The sequence below is a fragment of the Dryobates pubescens genome, chromosome 13 (assembly GCF_014839835.1).
Source record: "Dryobates pubescens isolate bDryPub1 chromosome 13, bDryPub1.pri, whole genome shotgun sequence".
NCBI lineage: Eukaryota > Metazoa > Chordata > Aves > Piciformes > Picidae > Dryobates > Dryobates pubescens.
Window position 1 is genome coordinate 7,496,808 of NC_071624.1, and position 27,289 is coordinate 7,524,096.

The following is a 27,289-nucleotide window of genomic DNA, read 5'->3' on the forward strand; positions in this document are numbered from 1 at the left end:
TCAGATAATGTAGCTTTTGCTCTTTATAATGTATTTTTCTTTTTGACCACTAAGCTACAAGCTAGGTGAGAACCATCAGCTGGATTTTTTTTTTAAAGGCATACTGAAACCCTATTTGCTTTTGCATCTCATCTTGGGTTAGTGCACACAAACATTATCACAGAGCTGGGTCAACTGCTTCCTTAAAAAGTCAACCAAAAGGTGGTAACAGGTTACTTACAAGTACCTTTGTACAAAATCAAGTTCATCAAAAGTCACCCCTCAGCAATCATTTTACATTTCTTAGAAATGCCTGGGGAATGTGTATGTGCCTTTTCCTCTGTGTTGATGATCAACATACAAGAGACTTTAAAGATCTGAAGGGTGGTGAGTTCCTCAGCAGAAAACCCATCGTAGGAAAAAACTCCCCATTCTGTCAAGTACATGGTAGGATTCAAGCAGCTGGGCCACCCAAAGGAGGTTGCTGAAGAGACAAAATCTGCAGCTGGACTACAGCTGTCACAGTGGTGACAGGAAAGTTCACTATGGTGTAGGTAAGAAATCTAGGAGTGTAGCTGAAGTAGTGTAAAACCATATATATACCATCACAAGTTTCAGTTATGGCTTTTAGTGTCTTGCTGAGATTTTATATATACATATGAATTAAAACATTTAAACTCTTGAACTAAAATGCCCATTTCTACCCGTGCTGGGAGCGTTTCACTGCTTGCAGCCAAGTATCCATAGCAGGTTTGTATTCCTTTGAGTCCTTCTGGGGCTCAAAAACTGCTTCTACTTGCCTCAGCTTCTTTAGTTGTTCTTTGTCAGTCCAAAATCCTATAAACAGAAAGTTAAGTCTCAAGCTCAAGTGCAAGTATGTTATTTCTGAGTTATTTCCAACCGATCCAAAGCTGACACACAGTAAGAAACCATGACAGCTTTTCTTTACTCAACCAACAACTTTCTCAGAAGGAAGCATAGTTCTAACATAATGAACTCTTTCCCAATAGCCTCCACTTCTTTGGTATCCTGACAACAGCACATCTTCCTAACTCAGATTGTTTCCAAGGAACAGTTCCATTGTACTGAAGTTAGGTTTTACCCACATTGTGCTTTTCGCTACAAGTCCCTCTAAATGAAGAATCACAGGGTGTGTCAGGTTGGAAGAGACCCTTAAAAGTCATCTTGCCCAACCACCCTGCAGTCAGCAAGGACATCTCCATCCAGATCAGGGTCCTTAGGGCCCCATCAAGCTGGACTTTGAATGTCTCCAAGGAGACATTTAACCACATCTCTGGTTAACTTGTTCCAGTATTTCACCTCTCATTGTGAAGAATTTTCTCCTAATGTCCAGCCTAAGTTTACCCTGCTCCAGTTTAAAGCCCTTTCCCCTTGGCCTATGGCTGCAAGCCCTCATAAAAAGTCCCTCCCCAGCCTTTCTGTAGGTCCCCTTCAGATATTGAAAGTGACCTTCAATATAAAAAGGGCCACAGAAACCAAGATTTAGCATTTATTGCTTCCCTACTGTATTAAAAATTGCATAAATGGTAGAAAATAGCTGATGTTATTCAGATTGATCTATGTTAGTGAATCATTCCCATCTGCCAAGGCCTGCAGCCTTCCTACAGTTTTAATAGCTGAGCAAGACTTACCTGAGGCACATAGTTTTTATTTTCCAGTGGCATTATTTGCATAGAAAAGCAATTTAATTTATGGAAACTTATTTTGTACATGGATATTAGGCAAAACTACTGATGGTTTGTAGTTTAAGTTTGGTCAGTTATATAAACCAAATCTGTATAAGTAGAGCTAGATTTTTTTCCCCTGTTAGTATTTTATTTTGTAGTTGCATTGTGCTTATTTCTGTGAATACCCTAGAGAATCAAGACTGGGTTCATAGAGGCCAGGATGCAGCTTCAGCAGGAATGACACAACTGCACATAAACACAGCAGCTGCTCTCTCAGGTGGCCCATGCTCACCCAGCAGCACTGCTGGCACTGCCAGTATGGGAAGGGATGCAGAGTCTGGGGTCAAGGAGGAGGGCAGCAAGGGCAGGGCTCACCTCTTTCTTCTTCAGCAGTACATACCTCTATGTGTCACTGAATTTCACACGCATGTATGCAGAGACTTTTTGCACTGTCACCATTTATGTAAAACTAACCAAGCATATAAGCACTTGGCAAACTGGGGACATGGTTGTTAGAGGTGGACTGAGGGAATACTGAGGGAACTGGTGAAGAAGCTTGCCAAGCCACTCTCTCATGTATCAGCAGTCCGAGTTAACAGAGGAGGTCCCAGATGACTGGAGGCTTGCCAGTGTGACACTCACCCACATTAAAGACCTGCCAGTCTGACCTTGGTACTAGGCAAGATTATGGAATAGTTCATCCTGAGCGCACTCACATAGCACACGAAGAACAATCAGGGAGTCAGGCCCTACCACCATGGGTTCAGGAAAGGCAGGTCCTGCTTGATAAACCTGAAATCCTTTTCTGTCCAGGTGACTCATCTAGTACATTAGAGCAAGGCTGTGGATGTGTCTACCTGGACTCTTAGTAAAGTCTTTGACACTGTTTCCTCCCACAGCAGCCCCCTGGTGGAACTGGCTGCTCGTGGCTCAGACACATAACTCTTTGTTGGGTCAAAAACTGGCTGGACAGCCAAGCCCAGAGAGTAAACGGTAAATGGAGATAAATCTATTTGGCAGCCAACTGAACATGAGCCACTGTGTATCCAGGTGGCCATGAAGGCCAACAACATCCTGGTCTGGATCAGGAACAATGTGGCCAGCAGGAGTAGGGCAGTGACTGTTCCCCTGTACTCAGCACTGGTGAAGCCACACCTTCAATACTGGGTTGTTTTGGGCCCCTCACTACAAAAAGGACATTTTGGTGCTGGAGTGTGTCCAGAGAAGAACAACAAAACTGGTGAAGGGTCTGGAGAACAATCTGGCAAGGAATGGCTGAGGGACTTGGCATTGTTTTGTTTGGACAGAAGGAGGCTGAGGGGAGACCTCATTGTTCTTTACAACAACCTGCAAGGAGGTTGGAGTGAGGTGTGGGGGTTGGTCTCTTCTTCCTAGTACCAGGTGACAGAAAAAGAGGAAATGGCCTGAAATGGTGCAATGGGAGGTTTAGCTTGGGTATTAGGAAATAAATAAATAAATAAATAATTCTTTCTTGAGTCATCAGGCATTGAACAGGCTGGCCAGAGACATGGAGTCACCACCCCTGAAGGTATGTGAGATACATGTGTACATGGCACTTTGGGCTGACAGTTGGACTTGATGATCTTAGAGATGTTTTCCACTCTTAATGATTCTGAGAAATGCAAATAAGGTCCTTGATTCTGGTTTGTGTATGACATTATCATCTGTTTTTTTGGCCCATCAAACACAAGTACATAGATACAAATCACTGCACAGAGAAACAAACACTATATACCTTGGATTCCCACAAAAATGCCTGAAGCAGTAATTTGGGGAGTTTTTACAGTTCATTGAAGTTAGGCATTATTATTGTCCTGTTTTGTCTCTGTATTTACAAACCCACATTATGAAGGGAAAACCAAACCCCCTTTAAGTATATACATACCTGAAGCAAGGCCCGCTAGAAAAGCTGCACCAAGACTAGACATGTCTGCATTTGCAGGCTTTTCTATCCTCTTATTAATTAAATCTGATGTCATCTGCATGACAAAACTGTTATTACTGACGCCTCCATCAGCTCTACAGAGAGAAGGGAAGAAGCAATTAATATAAAGTGTTGAGTTCAAATGCTTTTTGACCACATTTCAAAACAAATTCTGATGTTTCACACCTATGTGTAAGTCTTCATGTCACTCATGCACAAATGCAATCCCATTTTATGGGCAAATTTAGTGGCCAGTACAAGGTGCCTAGGAAAAGGCAAACAACAGAAAGCCTATAAACTGGAGGATGAATGGGAGACAGACAGGGACACAGGACAGACTCATTGTCAAAAGCTTTGAAATCTGTATATTCTAAAACTATGCATCACCTCGGTTGAAATGTTATGGTTTACAATAGAACCTTCACCCAGTTATCACACCATGACAACAGTCAAAGCCATTAAGTTAAACAAACCTTTTCAAGTGTTCTCAAATCTGGAAAAGTACTTTTTTCCTTAATACCAAATCTTTGTACTAGCTAGTAAAATGCCTTCATGTTTGCTTCTTTCTATGAGGATGATGAGAATGAGGCTTCCATCTACCTATTTTCCTAATTTCATCAAGTCAGAAACTCTTTTAATGGGGCAAAGTAGAACTTATCAATGCTCATCTTTAATCATCTGAGAATGATTACTAGTGGTGCAAAGCAATCCCTCTTGCAAACAAAATTTAATGATAACAAAAAGCAATCTTTGAATTGTTAGAGATTGGTTCATTACACTGTTGTACTCCAGTTCCAGCCAGGTACAGATCTGTTGCTCTATTAACACAGAACAAGACACCTATTACAATGGAAAGTACTGGTAAATAACAGTTGCTCAGAAATCTTAATTCAAATATACCAGCTGAAATCTTGTATCACTACATGATGACTCAGAAAACATTTGCATAAATGTTCTGGCTCATTCTGAAAGTTAAAATCAGGGAAGAATGCCCACCCGGTGATGGTGGAGTGTTCTGCTTGTTTGCACACACAATTAAGCAGGGTTACCACCTCTACATTGTAGCACAGAAACCTGTAACTGGCTAAGTCCCTCTCTCAGTGCTAGTGACATGCATTTTCCTCCTTCTGCAAAAACAAGACATCCATTTGATTCAAGTTACAAGGAGAAAAAAAACAGAATTTCTAAACACTCAGTTTTATATTTAGTTACATTTTGCTGCTAGATATTTTGAAGATTCAATCTGTACAGTGCATCTTCTAACTCCAAAATTCCCAAGTGCTATTTGACTAGGGATGTGCCATTTCACAGAACAAGTAAACAGGTGACATTCCATGACTGCAGGAACCACCAGGATCATCCTTGGAAAGGCTACTGCAGACTGCTACAATGTAAGACGTGAGGACTAAAACTGAGCGTGCCTTCTCTGTGCTTTATTTGATGGTGTTGAGACAGGCAAAGAGAAGTGATAGGAATGAAGAAAGCTAATAAAAATGAATTCTTTATAGGAACTTGTAGGAGCCAGAGTCTGGGAAGAAATGAGTGATACAGGACAGTACCTAAAAAAGGAATGATCATATTTATGGGGTAAACCCAACAACAATGAAATAATCAAAGGCAATGAACAAAGATGTGCAGATAAAAGGATGGGAGAGCAGTTTACAACCCATTAAGTGTATCTCATTATCTTCTGATGCTAATCTACAAGCTGCACTGCTACTGATGGTAGTTAACTATTACAGTCACTGTATGAAACAGAAATTTTATATTAATGAATGTAACACAAGACAATATAAATGGGATCAGAATTCAAATGCTCCCTGGGCAGCACTTCTACACTTCCTGTTTTTCAGTTTGCATCCTTAGTACAACTTCTAGAATTTTGGAAGCTAATGTGTGCATAAAAAAACCCTTCCTATGGAATCAAAACCTCCAATACTTTTAATCTTTTCCTCTTCATTAGAGCCCCAAGCCTGGCTGTTCCTTCACCTTTGCCTACCAGCATGTGACAGAAGACAGAAACTTTTACCTCCCCCCTCTTTGTAGTTTCCCTTTTCTCCCACTACTCAAAAGTATGATTTCACTTCTGTCTACATGCCTGCCAGTCTATTTCTTCCTTCCATGAGTACAAGGGAAAAAGCCACAAGAGGGATGGGAACACTGTCCTCTGTTCTTGATCATGGCATCATGAAGACTTCTGGGTGCCAGAAGTTTGGGACAGCTTTCTCAGTGTGAGGGAGTTTGTGGCTCTAAGACCACTCATGTTCAAACAAAGTACCTACCAGCGATACATAATTCAGCTAAATTCTTCCAAGACATTGTGGAAAGCAAATTCTAAGGATGACAGTTACCTCACTGGATAGGATTTGCTTCATCAAAGAGCGAAACAAACATCAATGAAAATGGGCATTCTCTTTCCATCAAAAATAGATCCAGTTTTAACTGACATCTTCAAAAAACATACAGTCTGTGAGAGACTTGGCACAAAAGGGTAGAATGACCTCGGTGGTAGGCATTACAGTATGTAGTCTAGTGCTACCTGAAAACATGAATTGGCCTTTTTCTTTTATTTTCTTTTTATTTTTAAATAATTGGAGCAATCCATTGCTCACCTCCAATCCTTCTGGGGGTAAACTCTACTGCCACTTAAGTTACATTGCCATTTCACTTAATCATCATCCAGCAATTTCTCAGAACTTTTACTGTGAGATAAAACGAGTAACAAAAGTTCACACCTGTTTAAATTCAACTCCTGTATGCCAAATTCGAAAGTAGCAAGGAACTTACCGAATAGTTTGAAGAGGAATGCGTACCTTCTGCACAATGGTATCATGAAGCTGTTTGTTTCTTTAAAAAAAAACCATTTAGTTAAATCAAGCATTATATATTCCATAAAGTCCTGCCAGTATCTACACAGTCAGAAAGTAAAATACAACACAAACATGCCTCGTTTCTGTCAGAGCAGCTGCACTAGCTGTTTCCACAGTGCACGAAATAAAAAAACAATAAAGGAAAAAAAGAAAGACTGACATTGGTCTTTGTTATACATTATTATGATGGCACAAGCATGGCTAAATCATAGCCCATTCTATAGCAAGTCACTGCAGAAGGTGTGTTTTTTTCCACCTGAAACCAGTGATAGGTTTCTACAGACAAGATACAATTTTTGGTATAAGGAGCGGTTTAGAGTGAGGGAGGCTGGCATATAGGTGTTAATCTGAGTTTATCTAGTTCTTCTTTAAAGGCTATGTCTGCAGGCTCCAAGTGTGACTTGTTCTGAAACCATTTCATTTAATGGGAGAAAAAACAAACACAAGGGACCTCTACCCTTTCCTAGTTAAGTGGTTAGGTGTTTGCTCAGGTTCTTAGTGTCCCTGTTTTCATGAGATGCACGCTTTAGTTCAGAAATTACTGCATCTCATGTCCCTTTTATGGCACAGGGAATCAAATGCATTAGGAACAGCTGTAGCAATTCCAAATGTTACCTTCCTCCAGACATCCTTTTTGATTTGTCAGGAGGACATGACACCCAAAGCAGAGCTGGAGACTGGATGGAAGGAATCGTATCAGTACTCCCTAATTGCCCACAGTGCAATGTGAGCCTGGGCTAAACCATATTCAGCTTCAATTGGAGGCATGCTGGGTGGGTTTGTGAGGCTGAACTGAGCTGTCCCATAGGCAGCTACTGATGTGATATCATAGAATGGTATGGGTTGGAAGGGACCTTAAAGACCATCTAGTTCTAAACTCTCCTACCATGGGCAGGGACATCTTCCACTCGACCAGGTTGCTCAAGGCACTGGCCAATCCGGCCCTGAATACTTCCAGGGAGAGGACATCCACAACTTCCCTTAGCAGCCTGTTCCAGCATCTCACCATCCTCACTGTAATGAATTTCTTCCTAATCTCCAGTCTAAATCTTGCCTCTCCCATCTTAAAGCCATTTCCTCTTGTCCTATCACTACAGGCCCTTGTAAACTGCTCCTCCCCAGCTTTCTCGTAGGCCCCCTTCAGGTACTGGTAGGCCACTATAATGTCTCCACAGAGCCTTCTCCAGACTAACAGACCCAACTCTTGCAGCCCATTCCCACAGGGCAGGTGCTCTTAATATCCAGTTACTAGAAGTAATGTCCTTAATGTCAACAGCTAGATCTGGAAGTTGTTGTCCATTGACATCTTTAAATATGCTTAAGTTTCCAATTACCATGTTCAATGAAACACTAACATCTCAAACTTTAGTCAAAGAGCTAATAGAAGATTTACAGCTTCATGTATACTCTAAACACAGCTACAGTGTGCTACAGCTTTTGACAAAACCCTGACAGGATAGTAAGGGCAAACTTTAAACAGGAAACAAATGTGACAGATGTGATTTAATAGTCTCTACAGGGTTACTTAAGAAAAACTCTGGACTAATAAATATACACAAGTCTATTTGTAAAGTGTTCATGGAAAAAAAAGGGAAGCATCTAAAGCTCCTTTTCAGTGTAACAGCAATGGACTACTCTGATTGGTATTTTGCAATCTGCAGAAATCCAGGTAGCCATTTAATGCAGCTGGTCAAAAGAAAAGGAAGCAGAGAATATAAGCAAGATAATTAAGCAAACGGTACCGGAAAGCTACAGATTCCAATATAGCTCGTACAAGATGGTTTCTGGTGGTGGAAGGTTTCAGCCCCATGAAAGAGGCACAAAGAACAGGATCATTCACAGAAACCTGCAGGAAAGATTTCATCATGAGTTCAGTGAATTGGATTGGTAGGCTTCAGAGAAAGGAGTCAGATAATAAGAAAAAAAAGAGTAGTAACTTACGACAATTACAGGCAGCATAGTGAGAGAAGAAAATTGAAAACAGTAGGTAAGAAGTGGGTAGTATTATCTTAGCTAACTCAGTGAGCAGTCAGAGAATGAATATATGTATACATATATATCCACATTTAAATATATATGTACACAGAAATAGCTTCAACAGCAAAAGGTTTAAGTGGCTTCAATATCCAACATACTAAACAACACTGAAGTGTATGACTTCTCTTAAAAACACATGCAGTGTACGCTTCCAAGTGCCTAGGACAGGGCACACTAATATTGCTGCTCTCAATCGAGATTTCACACACAGTATTTATTTTTTAAACACTCCTGAACTGCTGAAAGATGAACTGAGCTTTAAAAGCAACACTGAGAAGGACGGCAATGCTTTCTATTAGTTTCTACTACAGCCTGTTTTCCGTGACACTGATAAAGTCCAATTAAAATTCTAATGGCCATCAAGTTGTGGTTTCCCCCCACCCCGCCATGAGAACTGGAGGATCAATTGATGAATCTCCTCTCCACCCCTCTGATGAGCTTTATCACTGAATATTAGTTTGCTGGTCCATACATCTCATATGAGGAGTGGATGAGAGAGGTAGACCTGTTTCACTTGGAGGAGAGGAGGCTGAAGGGAGACCTTAGTAATGCTTACAAATATCTAAGGGGTGGGTTTCAGGAAGACTGGGCCAGACACTTCTCAGTGGTGCCCAGTGATGGGACAAGAGGTAATGGATACAATCTTACACGTTTAGTTGTATCTAAATATGAGAAGGAACCTCTTGAGTGTGGCAGAGCACTGGAACAGGCTGCCCAAAAAGGTGGTGGAGCTTCCACCTCTGGAGACTTTCAAGGCCCACCTGGATGTGTTGCTGTGTGATCTGCTTTAGGTGATCCTGCTCTGGCAGGTCAGTTGGACTTGATCTTCTGAGGTCCCTTCCAAGCCCTACCATTCTGTGACTTTCACAAAGGTAAGGTTAAAGATGTGAAGTTTCTTTAGAAAAAAACCCACTAATCCTGGGAATGATCAAACTGAGTATAGCAGACCAATGAAAACCAAAAAAACCCATCAAAACAACTTTTAGAAACACAGAGTGATGAGGTGGCATGGATTCAAAGCAATTAATTACTAGGACTTCAAAGAGAAAAGAAGCCTAGCATACTCAGTTTGATTACTCCCAGGAAAAGTGTCTAAATATGACTATCTTTGCTTTTTTTAACACCAGGACTTGTAGTCTTGCTGATAGTTCAATATGTTTAAATACTATGATGAATTATAACCTACATGATGAAGAGAGGCAGAATAAAATTAATTATTTTAGAACAGCACTTAAAAAAAATCTTATTTCAGTGAAGGCTCTGCAGGAGGCTGAAAAGCTGCAAGATTGGTTTCTGTCTCTGCAGGCATTGCTGAGTTACTGTGGCCAAGTAATTGAGTTTATCTGGCACACAGGCCTCCTTCTGCAAAACTGAAGTTAATTTTCCCATTTCCTAGAGTTTTTCTCCTGGAGGAGTGGTGTTTAAGCATCCTGATATGACAATGACCTTCACACATTGTGGTAAGGGACAGAAAGTAAGAACCTGAGTAATACGGAATAAATACCGTGATTAGATAGGTGCAAATTACTAAGTTTAAACATACAAAAGTTAAAGTTTTAACTTGGATGTTATAAAAGATGTTCTCAATTATTAATAATAATTTTACCTGAAAATCTGGAACAAAACAAACACCTTGAGAATCAACAATACTCCATGCCATTTTTTCTGTTTCATCTACACTGGTGAAGAGATCTGTAAGTATGCATAAGTGATATGCTTTCATTATTTACTTCAATTGCTTGATATAAAGACAGTAAATGGCTTATTGAAACACTTAAAACGGTTGTCCAATAGATAATCACTGGTTTTGAACATCATCTACAGTAGTTAGTATTTTTAGTCTTTTATTGAACTGCAGTGCAAATATTTTTGCTACGTATGTCACAGCCAAAAGGCACATCACTTCCACATGAAGCAACATAAACAATGCCAATACTTCTAAAAATTAAATTCTTCACATTATTTTCATGTAACTCCAACCTGTTATTAGAGATGTACAGCTACAGATCTCTTAAGAGCATTACAGCAAATGTTTACAGAATACTGAATTTACAATCATGTTAAGAAGATGTAATGAACAGTTAATTTCTGTGCTTCTCCTCAATTGAAAATCTACATCCAAATACTCTAAAATAGCACACTTCTTACTTTAGACAGCTATCCTTTACACTATTTCTATTCAAGTCTGGATACCAGGTTAAAGGAATAAAAGAAACCATCAGGAAATTTGTTGTGCTCAAGAGAGAGCAAGTGAGAAGTAAAATGCTTCAGGAAAATAAAAGCCTCAATAGGCTGGAAGGTCTGACAGCAGAGCCTGAAGAGGAGATGTGAAAACCAAGCTCCCTGCAGTAAAACACACTCACCAGAGAACCTACTAATGAGACTGGGCATTTTCCACTGTCAAAAACATGTAGGCTAGTTTCTTCAACCATGGGTAATAAAACCAAGCCAAATAACATTAACTATAACCCCCTAAAAACGTTGAAGTAGCAATATATTTTACTCTTTACAAAATTAAAGAACTACTTACTTATATCCTGAGCCCATCTGATGGCAGTGCCGATGTCCGACATACAGCCTTCGACCAAGTAAACAACTTCTTCCCCAATCTTCCAACCGATCAGTGGATACAGACCTGAATTATTTTCCATGAAACAATCAAACAAACATTTAGTGAAATCAAATGTTTCCAGAAAAACATATTCAAGCCCACCCCTGCAATAAACCCAACCACCCACAGAACAGTTTTCTTCAATTCCTTCAAAGAATTCAAGCTAGAAGTCACCGGTGGTTAAATTTACTGTTAAAAATGTAATGATGACATTACAAGGGACTCAACCAAGGTTTGAACCAAAGTTAATCTAAAAAAAATAATATTAAACCCCATCCAATCACTATAATTTAGCAAAAAAAAAAACCCAATTAAAAAAATCTTTAAGCTAAAGGAAAAAGCCATCTGCACTTTGACTTTAGCTGGCAAAAAGTTTCCTTAGCGCACAGCTGTCCTCTCGGCCAGCCCCACCCCTCCCATTTTAAACTGTAGGCTTCCCAAAATCATGGAAAATGAGACAGACTGCACAAGCAAGTTTACTTCAGTACCAACTGTTGCTTTCTTGGCAAGTAGCCACCTATGACAAATTAACAGGCTTGACAGAGCACAAATATTCAGAATAACAAAGTTTTAAACTCTTGAAACATGCTGGGGAGGCCATTTCCAGTATTTTTAAGAGAAAACTAATACTAACTACTAGTACTGTTATTGACCCTGCATTATCTCACTGCAGGGTACTTGAAAGCACAAGGGCTCAAGATGAGGAACTAACCACAATCCACTGGAACATTCTGATGTGGAAGCCAGAGGTACAACCCCCTTCTTCTCTAATTCTGTACTGTATAACACTGCTATCAAGAACAGGTGAAGGAGGGAAAACACACACACACAAAAAAGGAAAAAGCCCCAAGGGCTGCAGGTAGCAAACACAATTACTACTGATGCTACCCAAATTCACTTCTTGAGAAGCATATTTCAGAAGAACCAAGATTGACATTTGTAATACAAATTATCTGGTCTTCTGTTCTGAAAACTCCTTCAAGCTGGTTTTCTACAGCTGAAGACAGAAGGAAAAACACAGCCCTGTTTTATGCTTTCTGTATCCTCACCATTAACAGCTGTCAAGTAACGTGAAATACTCTGAAGCCCAAATTTACCTCTCCGTGACGCAAAGAGTTGCTGGCCGGTATTCACATTCCAGAATCCACCTGTTCCCATGGTCAGTTTAACATCTCCTGGCTGAAAGCAGCATTCTCCAAACATAGCTGACTGCTGATCAGCTACCTGCCATAACAACAAAAACAACAGGAGTTAGCTGCCAACCACCAACCTACCAGCTAGATTTTAAACTAGCCTTGCAAACCCTTCCATGTTTGGAATACAAATAACCATTCAGAAGGGTACTGAGGGACTCATACAAAATTTCTTATGCATTTGCAGGCCATTCCAACAAATTTATCACTAGAATCAAATTAGGCCAGGTTTGGATACAAAGTGAAGACCTGTAGTATTGCTTGAAAGAGTTAAAAATATGCTATGGAATTAAGTAGCGTTTTACATTTTAGTATTTGACAGAGACATTTGACAGGGCATTTGCAAACCCAGGGAGTAGAACAGAGTAGCTTGGTTTGAAATCCTCTTCCCCCAAACAGAAAGTTGATGTTTTGAAGGCTCACCTTCCTTTTTTCCCCCCACCTGCTGCATCTCCTGTACCAAATTATACCATGCTCAGTTTTTCAACATTTTTTGGATTTTTTTTTTTTTTTGGCAAAAAAAATTCATTGACAAATTGTACTGTAGTAACATCACAGAAGAGAAAGAGAGAATACTTGATAAACAAGCAAGAATTAAACCAAAGCTATCCAAGAAAAATATGGGTACAAATATACAGATTTAAGTAAGAAAACCTTTTCACTCACCATTGCCATTATTGGAATAGGTACCCCAAATATTTCACAATCAGCTGATCCAAAGTTGAAGCTTAAAACAAATGTTATGAAGAAATATCACAACGCTAATTGACCTAGAAGTCTACATATGTAAAGCCTAGGTCTGCATCGCATAGGAAAGGTAATGCTACAGATTTACTCTCACTGAATCACAGGTTGGAAGGCACCCCAGTCTTCATAATCAATACTCTAGTTGAAATGAGATGGCACAGCAGCCTGTCAAGCTGAGTCTTGAAACTGACTCATATAGGGGAATCCACTGCTTCCCTTGGGAGATGATTCCAATGTCTGACTTACCATGGGGAAACATTTTCTTCTGGAGTGCAATGGGAATCTCCCTAGCAGTCACTTGTACCCATTACCCCCTATCTTTTCCATGGGACTCCTTGTGAAGAGGAGTCTCCAACCTCCTGGTAGTCACCTTTTAAAAACTGGTGCATGGTAGTAAGGTCTCTGCTAAGCCTTCTCTTCTCAAGGCTGAACAAACCCAGTTATCTCAGCCTTTCCTCATATGGCAGCTCTTCCAGTCCTCTGATCATTCTTGTGGCCCTATCAGTTCAAGTATTTGGGGCAGACATATTTTAAAGAAAGCATTAAAATGATTGCTTTAGGAAATACTGATAGTAAAATTCTGGATGTAGTGTTAATAAGAAGATGCACTCAAAATGTCTTTCGGGAGGCAAACATTTTAAAATATATTCCTTTATCTGTGTAGGTTATATAGCATTTTTCTATAAACAATTAATTTGACAGTTATGGTATTCTTTTGAACAGGCCTTCATAGTTACCTTGTGTCTTTCACCGGTGGATAAATAGACATGGGAATAGAAAGTAAATTACACAAGGTGGGGTTCCAACATTTCTGAAATACAGAAAAAGCAGAAATGTCAGCAACTCCTCAGAAGCTAATAAACAGCAACAATATGGTTTTTTGGAACTGCACATACCGTAAAGGGTTCAAAAACACCTGTAGCACTGGCATTTGAGTAATCTGTAGCATACACAGAACCTACCATACAAAATAAAGAACAAAGGAGGATTTTAGATATCCAGGCATTTAAGGGTCATTTAAAAAATGTTCTTGCTTTACACATCTCAGTGACTCCCATGAAATATAGACCGAGTGTCTACAGGTAAAGTCATAATGGTGAATGAGCACGCAAACTTTTACCTGCCACTCACTATAATGTGCAGATACTAATTACCTTATTTCAGCCCCTTGAAACCAGTTAGAAGAGAGCTGGAGTGTTTGACTAGATGCAAAACCCTGACTGCACCACTATCCAATCTATCAGGCATTAGCCCTCAGAACAGAAACATCTTGTGCATTTGTAACAATTCTTTGTTCTTTTGCTTTCACAGGTGCTTTTCTCTAATCATGGCCAATTAGTTCTGGAAGTACTCTTTAAATCTTAAATGCTTAAAAGCTTGAATACACTGAATAACTATATCCTTTTATAATGGTTTAAAGCAAAACCAACAGGTTAACCTGCTTGCTCCACAACATGGAAGTGAGGGTAAAGTAACACACAAAACTCAGGGTTGAGATAAAGAGATGGGAGTTTACTGAATAAACGTGGTAACATTATTAGCTAAGGTAATTGTGCATTTATGTAATGCAGTGCATGATCACCTTAGCTTAGACTATTTGCAGAAAAAGCACAGTGAAATGCAGAAAAAAACAGCATAAAAGCAAAGCAGTGGCTGCCCCACTGCTCTCACCATCCCTGCAGAAAAAAAGCCAACACCGAAAAACCCCAGAACAAGCAACCAGAACAGGAAGCCTCTCATGTTGCAATCTGAACTTCAATCCCCATAATACTGTGCAGCATTGTGCCAGCATTTTAATTTTGAAGCTGGCATGAGGCAGGATGGTTTGAATAACAGCAGCAGATATTCAACTTAACCCATGACAAGCTTTTCTGACTACCCTTCCAGCAGGTCCAAAGAATATTTAATTCAGAAGTCTGGTGTTTTGTTTGTTGTGTTAACAGTAAATAGATTACAATGTTTACCAATTATAAAAAAAAAACCAAACACAAATTGTCAAAAAATAATATATCAATGGCAGTCATGAACATTACTTGGATTCCTGTTGGTTTTACTAAGATTTAAGAGGAACTGTAAAATTCACCTTTAGTCAGCCTATACAGTAACCATGTGTCAACTGTTCCAAAGCAGCAATCATTTTTTCTGGCAGCTTCTTCAGCCTGGGAACAAATACACATACAAAAGTAGTATATATAACCTGGCACCACCAAAAACCAGTTTCCTTATTCCTTTCCTCTCCAGAAATAAAGTCTCTAATTGCTAATTTCTTTTTAGAAAAGGGCAAGCTGGCTATGTCAGTAATGTTACCCTACACTTCATACTCCTAACAGAGAGAAAGTACAGTTTCCTGCAGTTACTGCTAAGGAAAACTAATAAATCTGTAGTGGCATCAGAGCCTTAGGAAGGGAAGCTTCATCCTCAGAACTGAAGAAGTGATAAAAGAGAGGTGAATGAATAAAACAAGGTCATGCATACAACACTTAAAAAAATTAAGTAAAAGAAAAAATAAGAGCAATTTAAAGTATGTGCTTGACAACAATAAAGACAGAGCTATTGTCTTCTGCTTTATAATGTCTGCAAGGAGTTCAGAATATTATTTACCTTGGATCTTTTTCCCCTTTAAAAATGGGATATTTGGGTTGCATCTAATTTCTAACTGATGTGTACAACTCCAGAATTCATAAAAAGAATATAGAAGCTAGTTCACTTGAAGTACAACCAAATACATTAACTAAGAGAGAGGAATTTTTGAGCTTTTTGGCTTGATATGTTTTATCAGTGCCTGACAAAACGTGTGAGAATGTTCCTCTCAGACTGAAAACTCAGAAGCTGCTATAATTCCCAAAATTCCCACCTCCTATTTCCAACACATCCTGGCAAAACATCCTGCCAGTGAAAAAACTACATGCCAGTAAAAAAAACCTGCATGTCACTTTCCCATTAGCTTTGTGACAGAAAAATGCCAGACAAAACTCAGCATATTTCAGGGTGTCTTTACAGAGGGTAGCAAATCAATGGTGTCTATTTCCTTCAAAAATAACTTGAAATTAACACAGAAAATAAAATTACTAAAGTTATAATAGGAAGAAATAAGGAAAAGGATAATGTTTAGAGTGGAGACTACAGCAACAAACAGTGCAGTGCTCATGAATCCATTAGATTGTTCCAGTGCAATTTGTTATGTGTATTTCCCAATTTACACTACCAAAAAATGCAGAATAAAACTGCAGTGTTTGCTTGTCCAGTAGGACATTATTTGTGACACTGTAAACACCACAATAATGCAGAATGGGAAGACTGCTTGCTGAAAATAAATACAATTGTCATGTAAAACTAGAGTGCAAACAACTTTAAAACAAAATGCAACTACTAACTGTATAATTAAAGTGAAATGAGATGACTTGATTATGTTTTTTAATATATAAAGAGAACTTTTTTCTACTGTACTTCTCCAGGATGAAAGGATAAGTTTGTATAAGCATAAGCAGAAATTGAGGTAGATAGACTTTGAACATTAACACAGAAGTATTTCATTCTGATGCTTCTGAGGAAAAGAACAAGCAAGACAAAACTAAAGGAAAGTCATTAGCCATTACGATGATTCAAGAAAGTTACTATTTTTCCCTTTTTAGCTTACCTCATATATGTTTTTAAAAACCCATGACAACTTCATAGAAGTTTGTTGTGTTGAAAAAGTAAGAAAACTTGGTGCCAAATAGCGATCGCTCCCAGTCAAGAAATGAAGCACTGTAAAAATAATATGTATTACCTGTTTCAAAAGAAAACAGTTACTTAATTTTTAATCACTCCCTTTAAATGTTTCTCTTTAAAGGATGACAACACAAATGAAAGCTGATGATACGAGATTATATTCAGAAACCCATAATTTTGTTAGGGAATCCTTACATAGGATTTCAACAGACAGCCTTCCCACGAAAAATACCGAAGCTCAAATACATGCAGCTTTGTTATGGAATGAATGATGAGCTGGCTTCTTTCTGCTTGGAGCAAAGCTTTCTTTTCTAAAGCTATGAAGCACAAGCCATGAGCAGCATAAACATACCTTCTATAGGTAATCTGAGCAAAGAGTACATTAAAAAAACCCAACACCACACAAAACCCAAAATATACAAAACATTGCCAAGCGAGAACTACCTCCATCCACAATCTATGCCATAGCAGTGTTCAGTATCACTAAGGTTGGAAGAGACCTCAAAGATCATCGAGTCCAACCTGTCACTACTGCCGACTGCAGGCTTGAACTCACAACCTTCCCATTAAGGGTCTTATGTGCTACCAACTGAGCCACTCCACACGCAACATTTTAATACAACAGAGTGTACCAAAAAAAAGTACCAGAAGTGTGCCAGACCTACAGATCTCTGCCCATAATGACCTTCAAGCTACCAGTACTGCCTTTTTTTCCTTAGTACTATCTTCTACACTGATCTTAGTCACTTAAATGTTTTGAAGCCAGAGTATGTCATATTAAGCTATTAAGAGAACACTTGCAGTATTACATGTATTATGGTGGAGTCACATCCCTGGAGGTGTTCAAGAGGGGACTGGACGTGACACTTGGTGCCATGGTCTAGTCATGAGGTCTGTGGTGACAGATTGGACTCTATGATCTTTGAGGTCTCTTCCAACCTTAGTGATACTGTGATACTCTTCATAAAACTGAAACTATTCTAGTATGTCTAAGCAGTACCTAGCTTAGCACAGCCTTACCTTCAACAGAAGGGACTTATTCCAGGAATTCACAAGTTCAGCACTTCTTACATCTTGCCAACTTATGAAATTATGAAAAGGTTTTCCTGTCTTCCTGAAAAACAGCATTTGAACATTCCCATTTAAAGCTACAGAACATACACTGTCCAAAAGGTTCAGCATCATTCACCATTTTCCATCAGTGACACTTAACATTAGGTCAATTCCTAGAACAAGTGTGTATCTTCCCAGTGGATTTGAGGAGCCTGTAATAGGCACATGGACATTTTGAGCACGAGGCTTCTCACCAGAATTTAACAAACATGCATGCATTCATCTCTTCCAAAATAGTATGAAAACAAAAAAAGGACCATTCTGAACTGCTCTAAGGTGTGGCTCTGTCTATTTGGTTTGGCTGAGGTAGAGTTAATTCTCCCCAGAGCATCATTATAGTGCTGTGTTTTGCAGGGCTGTAGCTGGGTGTTGATAACAGACCAGTGTTATGGCTGCTGCTGAACTGAGCACCAAGGCTGTGCTTTGCCAGCATTTCCCTACCCCAAGAGTACATTGAGGGGTGAGCAAGATCTTGGGAGGGGACACACATGCTGAAGGGGTAGTTCATGCCATATGACATCAACTCAGATATATAAGCTGAGTGAAAGAAGGCAGTGTGGGGACATTTGATGATGGCGTCTGTCCCCTGGGGCAATCCTTACGCACACTGAACCCTTGCTTTCTGGGAGTGACCCAACATTGTCTGGCTTGATGAGAAGTAGAGAATAACATCTTTGTTTGCTTTTGCTTCCATGTGCAGCCTTTGCTTTTGCTTTGCACTATTAAAACTGCTTAAATCTTATTACAGGCCTTTTGTTATATCTTTCCCTTTCCCCTGACCATCTAAGAAGGGGAGTGCTAGAGTGGCTTTGGTGGGCATTTGGCCCCCAGCCGGGGCAAAGCCACCGCACTGTGCAAACAAAAGAGAACAAGAGTGACCGACATTTCTTGCTTTACGGTTGTGACCTGACCAAGTTAAATTTTTCTATGCTCTTGCTTCCCTCCAGCCTGTGAATACAAATGAATACTAATTCAATTTAAACATACAACATACATACTTGTGCCACGTAATGAAAGTTGCTCTCTGCGTTGAGATGCCCAGACCAGCAATTTGCCGCATGTGAAGTCCCGCAGCTAAAGCCCAAGTCAAACCACATGCACAAAAAAATAAGAATCATTTGAAGAAACAAATGTACACCTTTTCCAATATAACTCCAAAAGCTATGAAATCCTGGCCTGTATTAGGAATAGTGTGGCCAGAAGGAGCAGGGAGGTCATTGTGCCCCTGTACTCTGCATTGCTTAGGCCACACCTTGAGTACTGTGTCCAGTTCTGGGCCCCTCAGTTTAGGAATGACATAGAGACACTTGAAGGTGTCCAGAGAAGGGCAACAAGGCTGGGGAGAGGCCTTCAGCACAGCCCTATGAGGAGAGGCTGAGGGAGCTGGGATTGTTTAGCCTGGAGAAGAGAAGGATCAGGGGTGACCTCATTGCCCTCTACAACTACCTGAAAGGTGGTTGTAGACAGGAAGGGGTTGGTCTCTTCTCCCAGGCAACCAGCACCAGAACAAGGGGACACAGTCTCAAGCTGTGCCAGGGGAGGTTTAGACTCGAGGTGAGGAAAAAGTTCTTCACTGAGCGAGTCGTTTGTCATTGGAATGGGCTGCCCAGGGAGGTGGTGGAGTCGCCGTCCCTGGAGGTGTTCAAGGGGAGATTGGACGTGGCACTTGGTGCCATGGTCTAGTCGTGAGGTCTGTTGGGACAGGCTGGACTTGATGATCCTTGGGGTCTCTTCCAACCTTAGTTATACTGTGATATGCTTAGGAAGTTAATAATTTAAGAGAATATAAATCTCTACAGACTGCCCAACTAAGGGGCTAGAACAGTGAAGTATTAGAGAACTCTGACCCGCACAACTGATTCCAAAGCAGGTAAATAATCCTGTATGTTTTCCAAAAGCAATTACGGTACAGTGAGACTTCCCCCCTTCTGAAAGGCCTGTTCATATTTACCTTGAACAATCTCAGAGACAGGCAGGCAGATTACATGACTGATAGCATCAATTAAGGAATGGATTTTACATGGATAAATGTGAATAAAAACACAAACAGAAGCGGGACCTTTGAAAACTGATAGACAGTAATTCCATAAAGAAACAAAACCAGATTGATTGTGTGGACAGCAAGGAGATTAATGTCAACGTGCCATGATTTTTTATGTCTCACCCTAAATAACAGTTCAAAATCACAAGAACAAATTTGCTTAAACTATGTATCACTGAATGCAGTAAAACACAGCTCAAATTCAGAAGTATAAAAACGTACACTCAGATATACATAAATTTTGCTGTTAACCCTTACTTTCACGTAACTGTTACAGAACATTTTTTTCTAACATACCTAACTGTAAGTATGGCCACAGATATTTTCAAGGTAGCTCAGGTTAGTGTCCCAAGTAACCTCCATGCATAATCCAGAAACAAAATTATGTGAAAAAAACTTTATATTAAGAAATTCCACTTAAACAGACACCTATTTTGTCCAAAGCACCATTACCCTGATGGGCTCTGAATCCTGCTACTCAAACAAATCTCATCATAAGTATGTCCTGCTCATACAGGCTAATTTCCATGTGCCAAGTTTGTCATCTGTGTAAGCACATATTGCAAACTTTCCAACTCACAGCCTCTGAGTGACAACTACAGGACTGACTTTCATACAGAAAGGCCACATCTTGCCCTTCTGACCTCCACACATGCTTCAGCACCTCAGAGTGGTCTTTGCACTCAGGCAGGCAGTGCTCTAAGAGCCCTGAGTCAGCTGAAAATTCAGCCAGTGCTTTCGCAAGGCTACCTGCACCAACTGCCTGGCACAAGTATAGCTGGTACGAGAGGGTAGGGGAGGAGGATCTAGGAGTGGGTGGCTTGAGAACAGTAGTACCTCTTTGTCAATAGCAGCCAGGTCAAAACAGAAGGTGAAGCCAACAACCTGCATGTTCCCATCACTTTTCCTGTTTCAATTGTCATGCTCTTTTGACCCCTATGTGAGCAGAGCTAACTTACATTTAAAAGAAAATCAAACAGAAGTATGGATGTTTTCCAGCTAGGCTGTCTCCTGGAAGGGTGAACCAGTACCAGAATGAGAAAGAATAGTGGGGCCATGCAGTCAGAAGCAGTTTTCCACCTTTAGGCAGTACTGACCAGTCACATGTGGGATCATGTTTTAGCTCTACAAGCCCTATAAACTGAAGTGCACCCATGCCTTCACTGCTGCCAGTCATTCCTGCCCCTGCTACCACACCCTCTCTTGTGGCAGCACAAACATTGGTGAAGCTCTGCTGGCATAAACAACTACAGAGAGATGTGACTCAGGAAACGGCTGTAAACTTGAGACATCCCTGTACAAAGGAAGGTGGGACTGATTTTTCTGATAGCATGAGCTTACATTCACTTGTGTTACACAAACACTTAAAAATTACTTTACCAGTGCACAGTTTGGCCAGAAGAGAAGCTTCCCTTTTTTAAACTAGCTGAAAGAGATCTTGCTTCCTGATTTGCCCCACAGAGTGGAGGAAACTAGTAAGGTCTTTAAGGCTTGACGAAACATTGCTGTTCTTGTGACACACTAGTTGTGGCTTCTGAGGAAACAAGACCAAGAGTCTGAAATACTCAGCTTCAGCTTATACCTGGCACTACTCATTTTCCCTGTCCCCTCACCTGCCTTCCAAAGCAAGAGACATGAAAATCTTTGTCTCCAGCCAGGCTTGGAGACAGAGCTAGACTTGGAGACCACCCTGCAAAAGGGGCTGAACAGGAGGAACTCTGGGCACTGAAAGAAGGAGTATGACATGCACACACGCGACAAGGAGGCCAGGGCATTCTGAGAGAGTAAGTTGGTGTGCTGTTGACAGAACTACAGCATCAGCATGGCACAGAAGGTGATCCATATTGGATCACAGAACACTGTAGCTGATATAATGGGAAAACTGTGGGAGTTGTAGAGTGTAAGAGCACAGTTAGAGTGGTATCCAGAAAAGGGGAGGGGGAAGTAAAAGATTTTGATGAAGAATTCATTAACTTCTCAAAATTTAGAAGCCATTACCTTGTACAGCCTCTTTTATTACACCAACAAACTGACTCCACAGCACTTCAGGATCTAATTCAACCCAGCCAGGACGAGGATAAAGCGATTCCACCTGTTCACAAAACATACAAATCATTGTTACATAGTTCACAGAAACCAGCCTTCTTCTAGATGCTTATGCAAATACATTTGGATTTAGTTTGTTGGAGTTTTGTTTGTTTGCTTGGGGTGGTGGGGTTTGGTTTTTTGTTTTGTTTGTTGTTTTTCGTTTGGGGTTTTTTTTCTTTCTTAATGTTCTGATCTGCTGCAAGAGGGGAAACAACAGTGTTTTAAAACACAGCTAAATACAGGTATGTGATCTCTGGAAGACCTCTCTTCAGAGGGAATGAATCAAGAAGCCCAAAGCCCCAGGAACTGCAGATTGTTCTGCTGCTGAACTTGGATGTCTATGTCTCTGAGCAGGTCAACAGCAGGCCAGGAATCACCTACCAGATGCTTCCAGCAAGAGGGCGAGTCAGCTCCACTGAGGGCACCCCCTTCCAACTCTGAAAATCCATCATATTTATCACACTTTCTCTTGCTACAATCCTTCCATTGTGACAGCTAATAATAAAAAAGTTAATTCTGGAGATCATCTTCCGTAATAGGACACTGAATCATAGAAACACTGACATTAGAAAAGCCCTCTAAGATAAGTCCAACTCTCAACCTAACACCACCATGTCCTGAAGTGCCATGTCTACGTTTTTTGAACACCTCCAGGAACGGTGACTCCACCTCCTCCCTGGGCAGCCTGCTCCAATGCCTGACCACTCTTTCTGGAAAGAAATTGCTCCTAATATCCAGGCTAAACCTCCCCGAGTGCGATTTCAAGCAATTTCTTCTTACCCTACCACTAGTTCCTTAGAAAAGACACACATCTCGCTACAGCCTCCTTTCAGATGTGAAGGTAAGCCCTACGCCGGTCGCAGCTACGCTCCATTAACGAAAGTTTTTGTTTGGAGAACGACCAGTCGACAGGTGCCTAAAGCGAAGGTAAAGGGAAAGGTGGGCGGCAGCAAACACTGAGCCGCAGCGGAGTGCGTGCCAGGGGTGGTATGTCCGTAGGGCTCTCAACGGGGTTGCGGGTTTCGTTTCACCCAGGTTGGTCTGAGAATCCTCGAACAGTCGTCTCCATCCGACCCGGCTCAAGGTACAGTCGCGCACTTCGAAAAGCAAGGCTGGGTAAGAGCCAGTGAACGCTTCCCGCCGCCTCCGGGGACTCGGTGGGGACGCGGAGTCTTGGGTCCGAGCTGCCCAGCCCGCAGGCGTAGGCTGTCTTCACCCGCCGATTCCCACCCGGAGCGCGCCTCTCGGCCCGGCAGCCATAAAAGGGCACCGCGCCCTCCACTGCTCTCCCCCCAACTCCCGCGCCACAGATTCACCTTCCTGCAGCTGGAGCCTCTGACGGCGGCCGCCCGGTCATAGACGTGGCACTTGAGCACCGTGCTGCCCACGTCCACCCCCACCACGTACCGCGCGGGGGCAGCGGCGCTCTCCTGCTGCTCGCACGGCATCGCCGGCCGCGGACGTATCGCCCAGTGCGACGCAACCTCAGCCCGCCCGCCAGAAAACCTCCGCCTCGCCGCCCGGCCCCACCGCGGGGCGGGTGCCCGGCCGGCCTATTGGGCGCGGGCTGCGGGGTGGCGAGGGGCGGGCCGCCCAACAGCGAGCGCCGCCGGACCTTGGCACTGACGCCGCCGAGGTCGCTGCCGCGGGTAGAGCGGCCCGAGGACTCCGCTGCTTGCCGCCGACTCCGGTGGGAACAGCGGCACCTGCTCCTGGCGAAGGGGAAGCGAGCGGCGGCGGGCTTCCCGGCGGCAATGGCTCTTTCGGAGCTAGGCCCTCGGGCCGGGACCCACAGGCACAGCAAAACACCAAAACAAAACCAACCCTGCGTGAGAGTCTGGGCAGCTACCGTATGCATTTACCAAGTGCACTTAGAAGGCTTTTAGTTTAATTCCAAATATTAAAGGGTCTCTAGAGCCCAGAATTCAGCGAACACGGGAGTATTTCCTCAGAGCGCTAACCCCCGGCTCGGTAAGTGTCTGCTAACCCCAGTGCCTCCTCCTCAGCGGTACTACACAGAAGAATGTCCACTGGCAGCAGGTGTTTGGGACACAACTAGGTAGTCACTTCTGGCGTGCGTCACTGCACACAGCGCCCTATCAAGACTTCATCTGCTGCAGTGCTTTCATGCCACTTCCTTCGCAGAGGAGCCACGTTTAAAATTGGGGGGGGGGGGGGGGGGGGGAAGGACACAACTGCGTGTGGACTTTAAACAGAAACAGCCAGAAACATTCTCAAGCAATAAAATTCAGGATGCTCAAATTCAAACTAGTATCAGTACAATTTAGTTTTAACCCCATTTTAATCAGAAGAATTAATCAATTAGTTTTAACTCATTTAATCAGATGAAAAAGCAATGAATATGTCGAAAATATTTCCCCCTTGTACTTGGCCCCTCGTACAAAAAGTAGTGCCACGAACAACAAAAGGGTATTTTATGTGGGATAAGGATCTGATGGGTTTGGATCTTTAAACCACAAACACAAAAGGGAAAGGCAGGTGAAAGAAAGCCAAGGGCTGTCTGCTTTTCCCTAAGGAATGACCCCTTCAAAAGATACCATCCCTTTTGACTTTCATAGCCTCTTCGACTATAACCTATGATCTCTAGCCACAGAAAGGTATCAAGTACTTCCTATGTGATTAGTTTTCTTCAAACTAATTTATTCTGCTAATTTTGGAAAATAATTATTCGCACTCCTGAAGCTCTTCAACATATCTAACTGGTACAAAAAGCTAAAACCTTGCCAAACATTAAAAAAATTAAGCAGCCTTAAGTAAAATTGAGAAAATTCATCAAAACAGCCTTTGTGTTTTTACACTACCAATAGGGCCTATCTCGCTGTGAGATGAAGCAAAACTTCAAAAAGAAAAAAACAGTAGAATCAAATTGTTTGGGTTGGAAAAGACCTCCAAGATCAGAGAGTCCAACCCTCAACATAAGACCACCATGGCCATTAACCCATGTCCCAAAGTGCCGTGTCCACACATTCCTTGAACACCTCCAGGGACAGTGACTCCACCGTGTCCCTGGGCAGCCTGTTCCAATGCCTGACCACTCTTAAAGGAAAGAAAGTTTGCCTAAGATCCAAACTAAACCTCCCCTGTCACAATTTCAGGTCATTTCCTGTTGTTCTCTCACTGGATACTTGTGAGAAGAGATGCAGGTGACTATTTCACAAACTCTTAAATGTGACACATACTACTCTGGTTCACTGTATTGCATAGGAGTGGCCATAAGCCAATGTCTTCATGCAAAACTTAAATTGCTTAATATGATAATTAAGAATTTAGATGCATCTTGGAAAGGAACACCATCTATCATTGGAAAAAGATAACGTGAAGCAACTCTCACAGTTGCAGTCCATATGTAATCTAGTTATACAAGCGTTACAATTGCTGAATTTCAAGAGAGGGTTATGAAATAAAAATACTCGATTGTTCTGTTTGCAGTACATTAAAAATGATGCAGTAAAGGGGGCGACAAGTTTTCAGGCATGCACAGTTTGTCCAGACATGACTTACTACTGTCCTGCAACACTAGTAACAAGCCTAGGAAACCCTCTGCTGCAACCCTGCCCTTCCTGCTTGAGTGAGAGCATGCAGGTGCCATTCCCCTGGTCAGAAGGCAGAGAATTGACACATCTGGGGTCACATACCAATTACTGCAGCATCCAGGTCCTCTACTTCTGCATCTTCTCTGCTGAAATCCTCAGTTTCTTTGGTTTCTGTGAGGTGAGCTTGGTCTGTTAACTGGAGTACCAAACCAAATGAAGAAGCAGAGGCATTCCAGGGACTTGTCCAATGCTGTAGTAAAGATAAGGATTATGAAATAAAACCAACCAAATGGCAGAACATCAGTGACAAGATCATTGACAGTGTTGGCAAAATCTCCACTGTAAGTAGTTTACACTGAATATTTTAAGCAATGTTACCATGCTCAATGTTTCAGTGAGCAGCACTTTAGATGATGGGGTTTGCCCAGTTATCCAGGTTAAAATAGGCCTTCCTTGAGAGATGGGAGTGATCAAGCAGACCTAATGACTATAAAGAAAACATGATCTTGATGTTTTCTACAACCAAATGATAAATTAAAATCTCCAGATTAGTAAGTAGACTGTATTTGGAATAGGAAACATTTTTTCTCTTAAATAAAAGTACTCCAAGGTACATTTCTGTTGTATGACTGATACTACTGATCCCAGGCTTCCAGCATGAATCAAACTTGCCCCTGGCAGTGCCAACAGGACTCCAGCTGCTGAGATACAGAAGAGCAAGATCTGAAATTTGTAATCGCAGGATGTTAGGGGGTGGAAGGGACCCAAAGACATCATTGAGTCCAACCCTCCTGCCAGAGCAGGACCACAGAGTCTAGCACAGGTTGCACAGGAATGCATCCAGATGGGTCTTGAAAAGTCTCCAGAGAAGGAGACTCCACAGCCTCTCTGCACAGCCTGCTCCAGTACTCTCCTCATAGGGCAGTGCTCCAGTCCCTTAATCATCCTGGTACCTCTCCATTGGACACTCTCAAGTAGATCCCTGTCCCTCCTGAACTGGGGAGCCCAAAACTAGATGCAATATTCCAGGTGAGGTCTCACCAGGGCAGAATAGAAGCAGAGGAGAACCTCCCTCAATCTGATGGACACAATCCTCTTAATGCACCCCAGAATACCATTGGCGCTCTTGGCCACAAGGGCACATTGCTGTCCCATGGGTAACTTGCCAGGTCCTTCTCCACAGTGCTACTCTCTCCAGCAGATTCCCCAAGGTTAAAACCATTTCTCCTTGTCCTATCACTAGACACACTTAGGAAATAAAAGTCCTTTCCCATCTTTCCTGTAGGCCCCCTTCAGGTACAGGAAGGAAGCTGTAAGGTCTCTCCAGCCTTCTCCAGGCTGAACAACACCAGCTCACTCAGCCCATCTTTATAGCAGAGGTGCTCCAGCCCTTGGATCATCCTTGTGGCCCTTCTCTGGACTCACTCCAACATGGGGGAAAGAGTTTCAGTTGGGTTAATTCCTTGATATGGTTCACGTGTTGATACGCTGGGCATGATTCAGTGAGAACAAATAATACGAGACTGGTTAAGTATTTTCACTAGGGAACTGCACATCAAAACTGTGCCCACATACAGGAGGTTTTGCACTGTGCTTGGTGACCGACAAGCAGTCCTTCCTTTCTGCCAGTTCTGCAATAAAAGTAACCTTTGAAAGACAATGAGATGGACTTGAGGACAATCAGGTTTTAAACCAAGTGAAAAATAGTGTAC

At 41.7% G+C, this 27,289-nt stretch overlaps 1 protein-coding gene across 1 annotated transcript; it reads right to left on the reverse strand.

Annotated features, from left to right (window-relative positions):
- On the reverse strand, window positions 1–23,490 carry GK5 (glycerol kinase 5). The gene is made up of 16 exons (XM_054166617.1): window positions 23,340–23,490; window positions 21,934–22,027; window positions 18,893–18,968; window positions 17,802–17,895; window positions 16,708–16,839; window positions 15,154–15,229; window positions 13,967–14,028; window positions 13,808–13,881; window positions 12,990–13,050; window positions 12,228–12,354; window positions 11,050–11,154; window positions 10,126–10,211; window positions 8,225–8,328; window positions 6,400–6,459; window positions 3,574–3,707; window positions 1–816 (listed from the first exon to the last, which is right to left on the reverse strand). Exons 1-16 carry the CDS (start codon window positions 23,469–23,471, stop codon window positions 680–682), a joined length of 1,554 nt encoding a protein of 517 aa, XP_054022592.1. The 5' UTR covers window positions 23,472–23,490; the 3' UTR covers window positions 1–679.
- Window positions 23,491–27,289: the final 3,799 nt, after the last annotated feature.